Source organism: Eucalyptus grandis, chromosome 10 (assembly GCF_016545825.1).
Source record: "Eucalyptus grandis isolate ANBG69807.140 chromosome 10, ASM1654582v1, whole genome shotgun sequence".
Classification (NCBI taxonomy): Eukaryota; Viridiplantae; Streptophyta; class Magnoliopsida; order Myrtales; family Myrtaceae; genus Eucalyptus; species Eucalyptus grandis.
In genome coordinates this window covers 20,866,721-20,885,078 of record NC_052621.1, presented here as the reverse complement: position 1 = coordinate 20,885,078, position 18,358 = coordinate 20,866,721, and the positions used below count along the sequence as shown (strand labels likewise).

Genomic DNA, 18,358 nt, shown 5'->3' with positions numbered 1-18,358 from the left:
TGATGCTAAGGATCCCATGGAGTTTTAGGCTTCTAGAGCTTAGCCTGACAAACTCTTGACGCAGAACTTTCCGACCACATTAGGCCAGGTTGACAGTTGGTTTACCCACCACTCCCATACAGCTGATCATGAGCCAATGACCCAACAAGCTCAAGAGATGTGCCCATCCTTTTGGCGAACCTGCGTAAAAAACATCCTTTTGTAGAACTATATCTATGAAACGAATGTAACCACAGTCGTCGATCAAATGAAATATGTAAGTGGACGCCATCTAGGACCCACACAACCGACGGTGGCGATTGAGCCGGTCTATGGGGACCCGGATCCGGACAACAAAATCCCGTCAGAGCAAGGCATGTCCCGAAAGCTATGTGAGGAGCTTTAAGCGATTTTACATGGGCCAAAAATTTCGACAGATGCAAGATCATTTATTCTTAAGATACTTCTTTTTATCTGTCTAGATCAACAGTTGAGATTTATTGAGAAATTGAGAGGAGTACTGCACGAGATGGATGATTCAAGTCATTTCAAAAGGACCTAGCATACCCACCCAAACCCGCCTCTTAAGTAGAATCCGAGCCAGCTTTTATTGAATCTTCCATTGGGTTGGGCCACTCCATTAGAAGTACAAGTCAAACCCTCCGAAAAGTTTAAGGCCCATCAGATGACCCATTTTGACTCTGGACATATTTTTAAAACGATATTAAGAAAATGTTCAATGGCTTTACCAAATTCATTTCCCAAAATTTTCTAAAATCATGTTAGATTAAGATTAATTTAGTCTTTTTACTTATATTGTTTTTAAATTCCGTTCTTCAAACCTTTTAATGCAATCAAATCCTCTAATACGCTTGATTTGTACAATAAATCTTCTGACCACCAACATATGATTGTTCATCATGCAGATTTAATATCAGAATATCTATATGTCATCAAGAGAGGACGTACAAGACAGAGAAACTCACCAAGTCAATCTGAGGCAAAAGTGAGATTTAAGGTAGGTCGTGGTCATACTAGTGGCAACAATATCGACGGCCATAGTTGCTTGCCATAGAACATATCTCTCTCTCTCCCCATTTCTGACTATGCCTTCATAGACTTCGCCTGAGGCAACAGTGGCAACAACCAACCATCTCCATCTTACCCCTACATTGCAGCAACTTTCGCAATGTGTAGACAACTTTCAAGAGGGGTAAAAAATTTCAACTCTCAATTTGTGTTCTAATATCATCGACCTTCTCATATACTTTTAAAAGCATCAAAGCTCGCAATGTAATGCGCATCAACTATGCATCTTAATGATGATGAACGAGAAACACAAACATGAAATTGAGTCCTTTCTTTTGCATTGCGATAAGATATTATTCTGGATACATTTTCTCTCATTTGAATTAATTTCACTCCTGTTCTGGTCATTTTCTTTTCGGCGGGGTCAAGTCAAGCCCTCAAAGTCTGGATCACAAAATTCTCACATCTGATAAGAAGTTGTTCGAAAGGTCATAATATGTCTTCAATGACATTTGTTAATTAATCAGATCCTCCTTGAGCAGCCGCGCAGGATCTCTAATTTAGAACCAGTTGCACTTGAATGGGACTTGCGTGTCTTCCTTGATGAGGACAATTCCCCTCTAGAGTTTCGTCAAGTAAGTAATGTTACAAAATTCCACGTCATTGCCGTGTCTATGAAAAACCTCTGGATATCCGACATTCTCTGTAAGAAAGACCTCATTTTTTCCTAGATTAACGATTAGCCTTTAACCCAGCCCCTGTCCAGTTATCAATAAAAGTATTTTCCAGTAGTTGACGACATTTGTGATTATATTCCCTCAGACTGCATTATTCTTGTAGGCTGTAAACTTCCCCAGCCGATACCACTGCATATATTTCATTATTATACGATTGATACGTGCCTGACAGGGAGTATTGGACTCCAACTGCATTCCCCTCCCCTTCACAAGGAAGAATTTTCATAAACATTTTTGATTCATCGCTCAATCTTTTCCTGGATTGATCACATTGGTATTCTTTGTGATTAACTAGTTCAAACGCGGAGTGCGAGATTAATACCGGACCGGCTTCTAATGCTGCCGCAATGATTGATTGTGAAGTGTGGGGAATTCGACATTTATACAGAAAGCCAACGTATGCACGGACAAAGGTCTCTTCATTATATTTGTCTTCTATGTCTGGTTTTCGCTCGTCAGATATGTGTAATTCCGTTCTGATATGTTAAATTATTGATCAAATTTTCTAGAAACTTCGAGATAAATATGAGCTAGAAAATTCAAGAAAAACTCTAGAAGACTCTATGGAATTATCTCTAAAAATGGCAGAGATATTTGCCTTTAAAAAGCCTATTTTTCTAGAAAAAAAATTGTAAAAGAAACTCCTAGAAGATGGGCTAAGTCGGTGGAGTGTCCCTATAAATAGGGAAGGAGGGGGAGCGTAGAAAGGCAGAGCAAAAAGGTAAGCTCCTCCCCTTCCTTTGTACTTTGTACTACAAATCAATAAATAAAAGGTTTTATTTCGTTCCCTTGTGTTCCCTTGCTGCAAATTATTTTCTTGCCCATATTGTTCTTTCCTTAGCCCTCTTGAAAGTTCACACACTTGCACACACATTAATCACACGCTTCCACAAATTCCAACAGTGGTATCAGAGCCACGTCTTTGGTTGGTATTGGGTGTTTGTCCTACCTACCCACTCCTAAAACTACCCTTTCCAAATACCCACTAACTAAACCATGGCCAATTCTACCTCATCCTCATTTCCCATTCTCATTTTTGATGGGAACAACTATGACTTTTGGAGCATAAAAATGACTACATTCTTGATGGCCCAAGACTTATGGGACATTGTGGAAAAAGGTTGCGAGGCTTCACCATAAGATGCAAGTGTTTCAAGGATCAATTACAAAAGGATGCAAGGGCGCTATATTTTATCCAACAAGCACTCTCGGAAACCGTATTTCCAAGAATTATTGGAGCAAGGACTGCAAAAGAGGCTTGGGATACACTACAAGAAGAATTTCAAGGATCGGAAAAGGTACGCACTATTCGCCTTCAAACTCTAAGAAGAGATTTTGAAAATTCTAAAATGAAAAATTATGAGACCGTACAAGAATATTGTGGAAAATTAAAGGAACTAGTTAATCAAATGAGAGCCTATGGAGATGGGATAACTGATCAAAGGGTTGTTGAGAAAATATTGGTGTCACTTACCCAAAAATACAACTCCATAGTTACAACTATAGAAGGAACTAAAGACTTGATGACCCTATCAATAATTGAATTAATTGGCTCTCTAGAAGCATATGAGAAAAGACTAATGGCACAAGATGAAGATTCAGTTGAAAGTGCATTTTAGTCTAAAGTAAATATACGGTGTCATCAATCTAAAAATGGTGGAAGGAGCTCATGGAAAAACAAAAGCGGAGGAGAAATTATAAAAAATGAAAATTATCCACCTTGTGGTATTTGCAAGAAAACAAATCATTTTAAGAAGGATTGTTGGTTTAAAAATAAAAAACAATGCCGCTATTGTAAAAGATATGGCCACGTAGAAAAAGATTGTCGCTCGAAAACAAATAATCGAGCAAACTATGTAGAAAAAAAAGAAAGTGAAGAGAATACATTCTACGCAGGCCAAGCAGCAAATAACAATAAAAGTGAAACATGGTACATCGATAGTGGGTGTATCAATCACATGACGGGGGATGTTGACACCTATTTTTAGCAAATCTAGGAAAATAAAGAAAATAAAAATTGCATTAGAACAAATAAAAGGAAAAAATGAAAAAAAAATGAGGGAGATTGATTTGATTGATTATGCATGGAATTTTAAAATTCTGATGAATATTCAGATTTTGTTAAATGCAGAAACAATTTTAAAATCAGGTAAATAAAGGGCAAGGATTTTTATAAAATGGAAGGAATCGACGCAAAATCGAGTTGATTGCGAAATCATGCTCCGATTTGCATTCTTAATTTAATGCAACAGAAGATGGAAGTTTGAAATTTACCATAGAAAGTGGCCGTGCGAAAACATTATAAAAAGGAGTTGACCTGCACAAGGTTGGGGGTTGCGAAAAAATTGGGGGAATTTGTGAAAATTTTCGTGAGAAGAAAACCCGAGAGGATTCGTGAAAGTGAAAAAGAAAGAAGGAAACCTCCTTTGTCGTCCAAGAAAAGTCATTTTTCTTCTCTTCTGACAATCTGCAGAAGTGCAAGGAAAAAGAAAAGTGAGCGAGAGCTAAAAAAAATAGGGAAGAGAATTCGTACAAAGGGGATCATCTTCTATTTCTATTGTTCATTTTTCCTTTTTGCATGAGTCAAAGTCCACCAAAAGTGAGTTTTGGTTTCTGCAGAAAGGTACAGCAGAGAGACGTCGTGTGAGGAGACAGAAAAAAAAAAAGAAGAAAGAAAAAAAGAAAAAGCAGCAGCAGCAACTGTTCTTCTTCTTCACGTGGACACCAGCCCGTGCCCGCGCCTGCACCACGACGCCGGCCACCGTCGCGCCTCGCCACCTCGCCGGTTCGCTCTTCGCGCCCACCATCGCAACCGTCGACGCCGTCGAATCTGCCAGCCAACAGCCCCTCGCGCCTGGACCCGAGCCCCGCACCGCAGACGACTCCGCCACCGCGCCTCCGCCCGAGCCCCGCACCGCAGACGACTCCGCCACCGCGCCTCAGCCCGCGCCCTGTCGCCGCGACCCTTCTCTGCCCCGACGGACCCCGCGCTGTGCCCTTGCTCCACCGATCTCTGCTGCCCCGAGCTCAAGCCCGCCGCCGTCCACCTGCAGCCGCTCCCCGCCGGAGCCCCGACGACAGACCAGCGCTGTCCGGTTTACCCCCCCTTTTACCTTTAGGTAGTTTTTTGTTCTTTTTATTTTATTTTGTTTTACTTTTATAGTTTAGTTTATTTTATTTGTTACGTTATTTTTGCTTATTTCATTTGATAGCATTTTTAGTTTAGGTATTTAATTTGTAATGGTGGATGTTAATATTAGTAAATTTAGTATGCATTATCCGTAGGAATTCTGTCCGAAATTAATATAATTATTAATTTGATCCAAGAGACATCGGGTCATTTTTCTAATTATTTTTAATTTTTGGGCTTTTTGGTAGAATCTCAATTGTTAAATCATAATAATTATTTAATTTGGTCCGTAAGACTTCGGACTAGATTTTTTAATTATTTTAAGTTATTGTGGTGATTAGGGTTAAAATAATTGTTAATTTAACCTGTGAGACGTCAGTTATTTTTCCGATTATTTTGATCCTTTATTTAGTGATTATATTAATTGTTTAGATTTAACCATTGTTTAACAATTATTCAACTTAAAAAAACTAAAAGAAACTAAAAAATCAAAAATCAAAATATTCAAAAAAAAACTTTGCATGAGCTTAGGACATTAAGGTTAATATAATAGACATCTAGGTTTAATTAATCAAATTTTAGGATTATATTTTTTAGGACTGCATTTTTAGATATTTTAAAAAATAAGTTAGGATTAGACTTAAATAGCCTTTTTAGAGTCTTAGATATAATCGGCACATTTTCATATTCTCATTCTCTTTTTTTTTTTTTTTAAAATAAAAAAATAGTTTTCTGAGATAGGATAGGGTTTAAGTCAAATTAATCCCTAGAATAAATTAGAAAATTATCCCTTTTTAGATAGGTTAATTAGGGTTTTCATAAATTTTGAATTCCAATAAAAAAAATTGCAAAAATACTAGGCACATGTTAACTAGTTCGCATAATAGAGGCATTTAATCAGAATTTGTTCATTAGTAAAATTAGGTCATGAGGTGCATGTTAATTAATTTGCATAATTGACCCATTTAATTAGAATTTGCATATTAATAGGATTAAGTCATTTAGTTAAAAAATGCATTTTTATAAAAGAACTCCAATTTTAAGAAAATCCAAAAAAACTGATTACTTGCTTTGTGTGATGCAATTTATTTATTTGAATGTTTTAAATAATGGATGAGCACCCGTGTGATCACCACATTTGCATGATAGTAATTTAGGTTAAAATAAATCTACTTGCAAAAACATTTTGAAAAATTAAAAAGAAATGGTACCGAAAGGGCATTAGAAAATTCTAGTGTAACCAAGTCCCCGTACCCTCAGTCTCTAGTTCGTAGGAGTAAAATAAATCTCCCTTTATTTTACTTAAGTGTCTAATCGACCTACCATAAACCGATTAGTGGCGACTCCTAGATAATAACCTCTTGCATGTTTAAAAATTTAGACTTAAGTCGCGATTTGGTATGGGCTTGGGAGAGCCCGAGCTAAGTGTAAAAACTTAGTAGTCCATTAACCTAGTTTTAGGTGGTGCACCCGAAAATTTAGGTCGCGACAGCTTGGCGACTCCGCTGGGGACTTGTGTTAAAACACTTAGTGGACTTAGGCCAATTTTTTATCTTTTTCTTTTAAAATGTTTTTGTTTGGCAGCGAGGATCCCAAGTACGTCCCTAACATTTCTAAGGTGTTAAATGTTCTTGCAGATGGGAGGTATAAGGGGAGTAGTCTATGCTAACCTTTGTCTTGCAGGATGGAGTGTGGGATTAATGATTTATTTTTCCATGATTAGAAGTGTTGTTTACATTTAAAATGTTGTGCATGTTTTATTGTTTTTTTTTTGCACTACACTATTGCACACACAACCTGTGGCCGGACCTAGGCTGCGATAAGATTTTTAGGATGGTGTTGAGAATGATACTTCCTCCAAAGCGAGACCGCTATGTAGAGGTTGACCTTCTCTTCCCCGAAAGTCTTTTCATTATGTCGAATGTGTTTGTCCATATCCGCGAGACTACGTGACTATTGGACATTCCATTCGGCGAGCCGGGAGTTAGGGGTCCTGACACGTTAATGCGAGACTGCAACGGTCAGATCATCCTCTTAGCTCCACTTTGTTAAGCCATTTAGATAGAAATCGAGCCTCACATTTCATGTGTGTGTCTATGTGCTTGTCATACCTTCCGGTGAAAGTAAGTTGTCTAAATTCTTACTTCGCAATTTACTTACTTTATTGCAATTTTGTCGGTCCATGACAATAGGTTTCGTCGCCGGTTTTGTTTTATATGTTATGGGGAGAACCGATGTACAATTCATTTCCACTCCCAAAAAAGAGCTCAAGATATGGCTGGATCAGTTAGATCAAGAGGGCCAGAGGTATGTGAAGACTAGGATTGCCCGACTTCTCCCATTATTGGAGATCAACATCCACTCTAGTGTGATACAAGCACTCCCTCATTTCTGGTGTCCACAAACTTCCACATTCATATTTGGTGAGTACGAATTGACTCCAACACTAGAAGAGTATAGTATTGCCATTGGAATGTCCTTGGAAAAGGAGCTTGTTAGACCACCTATCAATATAGATTCTATTTCTGAATTATCACAGTTTTTAGAAATCGAAGCCGAAAGAGTAAGGAAAGTTGTCAAAGCCAATTGTTTTGCATGCCCATTCTCGTTTTTGGAAAAGTGTTTTGCAAATCAATCAATGATTTCAAAAGCTAGGATCTTCATGTTAGCATTTTTCGGGCTAATTGTTTTTCCTTATCGAAGAAATGCCATTAATCCTTCAATTTCATGGGTGGTTAATTGTGTTTGTGACGGTTTAAATTATGTCAATATGGTTTTAGCTGAAACTTTTTTGTCATTAAACCGTTTCAAACAAAATGAAGAAAAGACCATGCGTGCCCTCCCTGAACTTTTACAAATATGGTTTTTCTCCCACATAAGAGGATTTGGGCATCTCATAAAACAATTTAAGATTGATGATTTTAGACACCCCATACAAAAATTTGCGGTCTTAGAGCGTTTTTCTCCAAATAAACAGTACGCTCGTTGGATTAATTTTTTAAAAAATCATAATCCTAAGGCATTCCTATGGCATACTAAATGGTTCCGGGTTGAGGAGGTTCGTTTCTCACACAAGCATGATGAGCCAATCCCGTTGCTGGGTCTTTCTGGTGCGACTTCTTATTACCCATATAGGGTGGCCCATCAGTATCGAGCTCTTCAGGAAGTTCCTCCACCACTAAAAACAGAGATGTTCCAAGTTCGTTTCATTCGAACAGATTATAACTACTTCAACGAGATTCAAATGATCATTGCCGCATGGAATGAATGCCACCTAGAGAAGATTTTGGTGCCCAAAAGACTGAAAGGCGAAGAAGAGGTCCACCATGCGTCGGCATTCTACATTCAACAGCACCGGTTCTGCGGCCTTACGTCCAGTGGTCCCTGATGTGACCGAGAAGCCCACTCAACGAGCACAAATTGAGCATCTTAAGCGGAAAGTGGAAATGATTGAAGCTGAAAATAAAAAGCTTCGCAAGGCGTTGAAATCCCGAAAGCATATAAAATGAGATCTTTTGAATTTTGATTTGTAGTCCAATGTCTAGGGAGCTTGATTTCAATTTTCAATTCAACTTTTAGTTCAATGTTTAGGGACTTAAATTTCAATTCTTAGTTCATTGTTTAGTTTAATGTTTCTAGTGAATTTTGAATAAAAATCAGGCGATTAGACCGTTGTCATGGGCCATTTTCTATCTTGTCATTGGTTCTTACATTACCTCTTTGTTTTAGGTAACAACGGATCCTCTACGCTCACCCATCATCACACGATTAAGAGCAAGAATGGCCGACCAAGGCGAGATGCGTGATTGCATGTCCTCCGTGGAAGATCAACTCAAACAATTAGCCGTTTCCTTACAGCTTGTAACAGCTCAACTCCAATCCCTCCAAGTGAACCCAATTCCTCCACCTGCTCTCCCCGAGATAGTAGTCCCAAGGCAAGCAAATAGGGCCCAAATGAGTGATGATGAAATGCCCGAACTGGAAGATGACATGGTTCCCAAGACAGATTAGGATGGGCGCGTTGCAAAGCTGGAAGAGAAAGTGAGACAGTTGCAGGAGTCTCAAAGCTCACTCCCGTTTGACCTCTCAATCTATGAGAAGGTTAAAATGCCGAGCAAGTTCAAAATGCCAGAGTTTGAGAGGTATGACGGGACATCCTGTCCAAAGTCTCATTTGCAAATGTACCATGTGCGCATGGCCCAGCATGTCAAAAATGAGCCCCTTATGATCCAATCGTTTCATGCGAGTTTGACCGGGCCCGCACTAAACTGGTACGTGATGAAGAACGTAAACCTCCTTGAAACCTGGAATGAAGTGGCGGACGCATTCCTCAAACAGTACAAGTTCAACATGGACATCGTGCCTTCCCGAGAAGACCTGGAGCGGATGGAAAAGAAAAGGAGTGAGTCATTTAAAGAATATGATGTGAGATGGAGAAACTTGGCGGCTCAAATTACTCCTGAGCCTACCAACAAGGAGTTGATGAAGTTGTTCGTGAAGACCCTTCCATCTGAGTTCCGTAATCGAATGGCCAGTACATATGTTGAGAGCTTCAATCAGCTTATTCCTGTAGGAGAACAGATCGAGATGGGGATAAGGGAAGGATGGTTTTCTGAGCCATCTACTAAAAGGTTCTCTACCAAGAAGGAGAAGGAAGCGGCTGTGGATGTAAACGTGGCTTATAGCCAAGAAAGTGCCAAATGTGCCCCAGCTATACAGGTGAACCCAAGACAGCAACAACCCGCTGGCCGTCAATCATTCGCCCAAGCGAATAATAGAAGGCATTTCTCCCCTCTCCCTGGATCTCCATCCCAAGTGCTGACAGTCCTCCGAAAAAAGGATTTGCTTACTAGTGAACCAAAGCGCCCTAACCGTGAAGGCATTCGTGGTTAAGACCCAACGAAGAAGTGTGACTACCATAACGGTGAACTGGGGCATTCAACTGATGAATGTTTCACCCTCAAGCACAAAATCCAAAATCTCCTTGATACAAAGGCCTTTTCATTTCAGACTGCTCGGCCGAACGTTCAAAAAAATCCGCTACCAGAGCATGATGGTACAGTGAATGCTATCCTGGAACCTGAAGTTGGACGGATCAGGAATTCAAAGGTGCACGTGGCAGATGCCTACAACGGGCTAGTGAGAGCTGGGTATTACCGAGGTCAGGAAGATGTCCCTCTATCGGTGATGAGAGAAAGAGTTGCCAAAATGGTAGATGATGGCATCATTGTGTATGCTGATCATAACTGCATAGTTTCTACTATCTCCCACCTCATCATCGATTGGGAGGAGGAGCAAGCTACACTTGATGCTGACAAGAAAGAGGTTGATCCTTCGCTTGAAGACATGCCCCCATTAGAGGATGCATCTGACGAAGAGATAGTGATAGAGGTGCCTCAGCCGTATGAGTATGTCACTAATAAGGCAGTGCCTTGGTCTTATGACCTGGATGTGGACCTTGTTACAAGGTTTGGACGGACCTATGGTCAAGCCAGTACTCAACCTGTAAAGCCGGTCACCGATGAAGAGGCTAAGGAATTTCTGGCCGTAATCAAAGCAAGCGAGTATAACGTGGTTGACCAATTACGAAAGTTGCCCGCTCAGATCTCCCTACTTGAGCTCTTGATGACATCCCCCATGCATCAAAAGTCACTAATGAAGGTGTTGAGCGAAATCCGTGTGCCAGAGATCGTGGAAGCTGACAAGCTGGAAGAATTCGTGGGATCGGTCCTTCTCAAGGATTTAATTGCCTTCTCTGATGAGGAATTCCCTCTTGAAGGCAGGGGACATAACAAAGCACTCTACATATCCGTTAAGCACAAGTCTTCTCATATGTCCCGAGTGCTCATCGATAATGGGTCCGCTCTGAACATTTGTCCGTTGGCCACTCTTCACCGCCTCAAGGTAGACCCGTCAAGGATACATGCTGCGAAAACTTCGGTGCGAGCTTTCGATGGAACAAAAAAGGAGGTGATTGGGGAAATCCATCTCGATGTCCAAATAGGGCCGGTCGTCTTCAACATTCCCTTCCAAGTGCTGGACATCCCTACCGCATTCAATTTCTTGCTAGGTCGTCCCTGGATACACACTGCTGGAGCAGTACCTTCAAGTCTACATCAAGCTGTGAAATTTGTGATCGAAAAGAAGTTGGTCACTGTGTATGGTGAGGAAGACCACCGGATCTATCATGAGACGGCTATCCCCTATGTAGAGTCGGATTCCCAGGTTGAATCAAGTTACCACTCATTCGAATTGGTGTCCACCATACATGCTTCTCGGGGTTCATCACCGCCCTACCCCGAAGTATCGATGCTACTCTCTCATGGTGGGAAGAGTAATGGTCATGAATGGTTTCATCCTGGCAATGGTCTTGGGAGAAATGGTCGAGGCATTCGAAGCCCCATTGAAGCCCCTCGAGGGTCCCGTTCTCTGGTTTAGGGTACCATGGACGAGGTGGAGGAGGTTCTCGAAGGACGAAGACAAGAAAGGTGGAGCTCGCCACCGACCAAGGGCGAGGAGGCAAAACCCACTACCCCCAAGCATTCATGAGACATTCCATGGTCCTCCAAGAATGATGCATGAAGAAGCGGAAGTGATAGACACTTTGGGGCAGCTTAGTGGCAAGTTTGATTACCTGGTGAAGTATTCAACCCCTCCTAGCTACTACATTGATCCTAGTGAGATAGTCCCAGATGGATGGGGTGGCATGGATGATCCGACACCCCCGAAAGTAGAGAACCCTAATGATGAGCTGGAAGGAGTTGCAAGCTTATTCGACAACCTCATCATAGGAGCCATTAATGAAGGACCCCCGAAGAGATGGGCCTTGGCCTCGAGTAACTCTTTTACTTGCTTTTGCACATTCCCCTGCGTGGGAATTTTATTATTTTCTGAATGATGTTTTTAGTTTCTTCTTTTATTAATTGAGTGTTGCATTTTTTTCATTCAATAAATGTAATCGATTGATGAATTTCAATGAAGTTACAAATTTTATTTTTGAGGGCATGATGAGGTACACCAAACCAGCCCGGTGATGATACCCAACCAATAAAAGAAAAGAAAAATCCAAGGAGAACAATCCTATAGCATGCAAAGAAAAAAAAATGTTTTTCGGAAATAGTCAAAGATGCATTACCACTTTCTAATTTATCTACCATGTTTCAAGTGCTAATGATGATGATGATCCTGAAGACTCGATCAAAGACTCTATTGAAGTGCAATATAGTGGGAACAACATGAAAAAGTTAAGGCTCTCACATCGAGAGCAGACCATCACTATTAATTTGAGTGACATTGAAGAAGCCAAAGAGGTGAAAATTGGGGCGGGTCTCCCCAAAGATGAGACTGAGCACCTAATTCAATTACTGAAGGAATATCAAGACATTTTTGCGTGGACCTACGCTGACATGCCTGGACTAGACCCGTCAATCGTGGAGCATTGCTTACCTACTAATCCAGATGTGCCACCTAAGAAGCAAAGGCTGCGGAGGACTAAGCCCGAACTCTCAAAGAAGATAGAGGAAGAGGTGATGAAGCTTTTGAATGTGGGGTTTATTGAAGTCTCACAGTACCCTGAATGGGTGGCTAATATCGTACCAGTGATGAAGAAGGACGGTCGAGTTCGAGTTTGCGTTGACTATCGGGATCTAAACAAGGCTAGTCCGAAGGATGATTTCCCATTACCACACATAGATGTCCTTGTCGATAGTACTGCTGGCTTTGAACTATTCTCATTTATGGATGGTTTTTCTGGATACAATCAGATAAGGATGAAGGAGGAAGATAAGGAAAAGACTGCATTTATTACCCCATGGGGAACCTTTCATTATAAAGTCATGCCTTTCGGACTCAAGAATGCAGGGGCAACCTACCAGCGAGCCATGGTTGCATTATTTCATTATATGATGCATAAGGAGATTGAAGTCTATGTTGATGATATGATTACAAAGACCCGACCAGGAAGAAGCCACATCGAAACATTGAAGAAGTTGTTCGATCGACTTCGTGAGTTCAAGCTTCGCCTAAATCCCGCTAAATGCGTGTTTGGAGCAACATCCGGTAAATTACTCGGATTTATTGTGAGCAGTAAAGGGATTGAGATCGACCCTTCCAAAGCTAAGGCCATATGTGAATTGCAACCTCCATCAACGGTGAAAGAAGTCTGGAGCCTTTTAGGGAGATTGAATTACATAGCGAGGTTCATTTCTCAACTCTCTGAAACTACCAAGCCATTCTTCAAGCTTCGAAAGAAGAATGCACAAGTCAACTGGGATGATGAGTGTCAAGAAGCGTTCAACAAGCTGAAGCAATACTTGATGAATCCACCAGTTCTTGTCCCACCCTCACCAGGGCATCCTTTGATTCTCTACCTCACTATTCATAGTGAGTCATTGGGCGCAATGTTGGCTCAAGAAAGTCCTTGATAGAAAAGAACGGGCAATTTATTACCTCAAAGCAAGAAGTTTACCGTATCGAGTTGAAGTATTTCTAAGGTTGAAAAGACTTGTGTGGCATTGGTGTGGGTGTTGCATAGGTTGCGACAATACACCCTACATTATCAGACATTCCTCGTGACTGAGAACAACCCTATCAAGTACTTACTTGATCGACCAGCTTTGGTGGGTAAGTTAGCCAAATGGCAAATCTTGATCTCTGAATTTGATGTGCAATTCATGCCACAAAAGTCGATTAAGGGCCGAACGATCGCTGATCTATTGGCCGAGAATTCAAGAGTCCCTAATGATGATGACAGTTTCCTTGATGACCATGTCTTGAGTGTAAATGAAGACTCATGGAAGATGTTCTTTGATGGAGCTGTAAACCTATCCGGTTCGGGTACTGGAGCGGTTCTGATATCTCCAGATGGACAACACCATCCGGTAGCTGCAAAATTGATATTTCCATGCACTAACAATGTGGCCGAGTATGAAGCTTGCATCATTGGGCTTCAAGCAACAATTGAGATGGGTGTGGCTAAGTTAAAAGTGTTCGGAGATTCCGCACTAATCATACTGCAGACCGTGGGAGAATGGAAGACCAAAGATGCCAAGTTACTCCCATACCATAAGTATTTGGAAAATCTGGTGAAAGAATTCGAGGAAGTTTCGTTTCAATACTTACCGAGGTCTCATAATCAATTTGCAGACGCACTTGCGATGTTGTCCTCTATGCTGCAAGTCACTGATGGGTTGGACGTTGAACCCCTGAAAATAGAAGTTTTGCCGAAGCCAGCTTATTGTATGATTGTGACTGAGGAACCTGATGGAAAATCATGATATTACGATATCATGAATTACATTAAGAAGCAGGAATTCCCCGAAGGAAGTACTCAGGCTGATAGGAAGTATATCATGAAGATGGCTTCGAAATTTTTCGTCAGTGGTGAGAATTTGTATAAGAGATCTTACGATTCTGTCTTGTTGCGATGTATAGATGCAGTCGAAGCCACTCAAATCATGCAAGAAGTGCACGAAGGAGTATGTGGCCCCCATATGAATGGACATATGTTAGCCAAGAAGATTATGAGATTAGGGTACTACTGGCTCACATTGGAAAGTGACTGCATCCGGTATGTTCGAAGTTGTCACCGTTGCCAGATTCATGGAAATAAGATAAATGTTCCTCCAACCGAGCTGCATCAGTTTTCAGAGCCATGGCCTTTCTTGATGTGGGGTATTGATGTGATTGGCCCAATCAATCCCAAGGCTTCAAATGGACATCGATTCATTTTGGTGGCAATAGACTATTTCTCCAAATGGATCGAAGCTACATCCTTTGCAAGTGTCACTGCTCGTAATGTTGTGAAGTTTGTCAAACGTGACATAATTGCTCGCTATAGTGTCCCTAAAGCAATCATCACCGATAATGGGACCAATTTGAACAACAAACTTGTTGATGAGTTGTTCAGAGAATTCAAAATCAAGCATCTGAATTCGTCTCCTTACCACCCTCAAATGAATGGGGCTGTTGAAGCGGCCAATAAGAACATTAAGAAGATTTTGGCTAAGACAGCCGTGAATTATCGAGATTGGCATGACAGGCTACCCTTCGCACTAATGGCATACCGGACATCAATCCGCACTTCCACTAGAGCAACCCCGTTCGCTTTGGTGTACGGCATGGAGGCAGTTCTACCTGTAGAAGTGGAGATTCCTTCTCTGAGGGTTTTATCCCAAGTGGAGTTATCTGAGGCAGAATGGTCACAACAAAGATTCGAGCAATTGAACTTGATCGACGAGAAAAGACTAAAAGCTCTCTGTCATGGCCAAGCATATCAACAGAGAATAGCCAGATCTTTCAATCGGAAGGTGCGGCCAAGGCATTTTGAGGTAAATGACCTAGTCCTAAGGAAGCTGTTGCCGATCTTTCCAGATCCTGGAGGCAAGTTTGCTCCAAATTACAGCGGCCCATATGTGGTAAAGAAGATATTTCCCGGCGATGCCTTAATATTGGCAGAAATGGATGGTCGTGAGTTTTCCACTCCTGTTAATTCAGATCTTTGTCAAGAAGTATTATCCATGATAGAATTTTGCCATGTCATGTTTTGAACGCAAGCATTTCAATGATCAATAAATTGCTTCAATGAGTTCAATTATTCAAATTTGTTGCAAATATTGCATATTTTCCCTGATGAATTGTGTGAGATGAATTAAATGTGTCAAATAAAGTACTTTGGAATGACGAAAGGCAAGCCTTGTTCCATACACTGTTTCATACACTAACCCCTAGTGAGTTGTGTGAAAAATTCCATGCCCACAAGGAATAGGGCTATCTCGCAAATGGTACGTCAACCAAGGTAATGAGAGGCATTCGTTTCTCTATCACAAACACTATAGGTGATCCATTGCTCAACCCCTTTGAGCCCCATACACTTATGGAGATTTTTTAAAATTATCCCTGTCAAGAATCATCCCACATTGGGACAAATTTGAAATGAATGGTAGGAATCTTCTTGCTCCCACTTGCATCAATCTTCGAATATTGCTTTTGCAGTGTAACTCGTACGGTAATTTGAAGTGCCTTAGGATGACGAAGAGCAGTTATTTCTTTATCCTATACACTTTTATCCATTGCATAGCCCACTTGAGCCTATGAATTTATTTCATATTAAACCCAGTTGGTGATCATCCCCCACACTGGGGCAAGGCAAAAAGAACCATTCAAGTAACATGGTTTAGAATGCTGCAAAGGATGGTTGTGCAAGTTCAAAAAAATAAGTGCAAAATAACGGGGCATGAAAAAGCAAGGCCAATGCCAAAAAAACTCTTGAGCAAGGCCAATGCCAAAAAAAAAAAAAAACCTCTCAAATGTTGTTGCAATCAATAGAGTTGTGATAAAAATCTTTGACAGTGGAGAAGGAAAGTGGTGGAAATGTCAAGATGATCACCAACTTTGACCCTCCCCTAAACACTTTTTGAGCCTAATGATCCTTTCATTTCTCAACCCATGAACCAAGCCTACGTTACGTCCTTTGCAAAGTCTCTTCTGATTAGGGCACTTGAATTAACCTAGGAGTTCACATGTTTAAGCATCGCTCAAAGAAGTGCGAGCAAGATTATTCTTCTCTCATTTTGCAGGGTTCTTGACTTGTAAACCCAGAGATGATTACAGAATATCACTCATTCTTTCAAAAGCCTCGACTCAAAGAGTCCCTTTTGTTAAGCCGTTGACCAAGCCCACATTACGGTCCTTGTTCAAGACCTCTCAGATTGGTAAGGTTGTATCACTTGCGAGATTGCACAAAACCTTGTTTAGCATGATGATAGTGAGATAGAGTGATTGTTAAAATCCTGCGTCAAAGGTCAGGATGAAACAACCCTTTTGATAAGGATGAGAGAAAAGTCCTTTCAGACCAAAAGATCCCTTATTTGACACATCGATGACACTCATGTGTTCAGATTGGAATATCTTTTAAGATACTTCCCAATGGAAATTAGGTGATGCAAGATTAATGGAAATCATCATGAACCTCCATTATATTGATGCATGTTTATGATTACAAATGCATGTTGCTTCTCCTATGACCATGTTTTGCAGGAGACGTATCTTCGAAGATCGGAGATGTTACCAGGTAAGTACATCTCTATCCATACCTTGAATATTTGTTATTGCACAGGTATTCCCTTTTAAGCATACCGACACTTAATTGAGTTGTCCCCCAAAGATTTTTCCTCCAGATTCAATCTGATTAAGGCGACCGAAGAATGGTTCGGGTCCTGGTCGAATGATTTCTGTCGAAAGGCTGGGCGACCGAAGAATGGTTCGAGTCCTAGCCAAGCAAAACCTTAGTCTAGGCGACCGTAGAATGGTACAGGTCCTAGACAACATTTATTGCTCTAACAAAGCGACCGTAGAATGGTACGGGTCCTGACAACACCTATTCCTTATTCAGGCGACCGTAGAATGGTACGGGTCCCGAAAAGAATCCCGGTTTAGGCGACCGTAGAATGGTACGGGTCCTAGACACAACCAAACAATCCCAGTTTAAGCGACCGTAGAATGGTACGGGTCCTAGACAACATTTATTGCTCTAACAGGCGATCGTAGAATAGTACGGGTCCTGGAAGAGCAATTTCATCATTCAGGCGACCGTAGAATGGTACGGGTCCTGGGAAAGCAGTCACTTTGTGAAGTCGTGTTACTATTCTAGGCGGCCGTAGAATGGTACGAGTCCTGGGAAAGCAAACAGTCACGTTGTGAAGTCGTGTTACTATTCTAGGCGACCGTAGAATGGTACGGGTCCTAGGAAAGTAATCTCTTTACGAAGCCATGTTACTATTTTGGGCGACCGTAGAATGGTACGGGTCCTGGACATGTAATACCAATCTATCTTGAGTTACTCTACCATCCCCTAAGGTAAGTAATTCCAGGTAAGTTCCTTTATCATTTGCATTAGCATTTCCATGCATCATATAAATTTCATTTCAAAATGGGACTCATCTTCCAAAAAAAAAAAGTCATTCGGTACATCTGCATGATTAACATTTAGGTCTCAACTTGTCTTTGAATGCAACATCTACGAGTTCACCTTCAAAGAGGGGGCAGCTTTGTTGACACCTATTTTTAGCAAATCTAGGAAAATAAAGAAAATAAAAATTGCATTGGAACAAATAAAAGGAAAAAATGAAAAAAAAAAATGAGGGAGATTGATTTGATTGATTATGCATGGAATTTTAAAATTCTGATGAATATTCAGATTTTGTTAAATGCAGAAACAATTTTAAAATTAGGTAAATAAAGGGCAAGGATTTTTATAAAATGGAAGGAATCGGCGCAAAATCGAGCTAATTGCGAAATCATGCCCCGATTTGCATTCTTAATTTAATGCAATAGAAGATGGAAGTTTGAAATTTACCATAGAAAGTGGTCGTGCGAAAACATTATAAAAGGAGTTGACTTGCACAAGGTTGGGGGTGCGAAAAATTGGGGGAATTTGTAAAAATTTTCGTGAGAAGAAAACCCGAGAGAATTCGTGAAAGTGAAA

General features: G+C 40.8%; 1 protein-coding gene across 1 annotated transcript; it reads left to right on the top strand.

Moving 5' to 3' along the window:
* Positions 1 to 9,462: 9,462 nt before the first annotated feature.
* Positions 9,463 to 11,313, top strand: LOC120288747. Its single transcript, XM_039302888.1, has 2 exons — positions 9,463 to 9,594; positions 9,886 to 11,313. Exons 1-2 carry the CDS (start codon positions 9,463 to 9,465, stop codon positions 11,311 to 11,313), a joined length of 1,560 nt encoding a protein of 519 aa, XP_039158822.1.
* Positions 11,314 to 18,358: the final 7,045 nt, after the last annotated feature.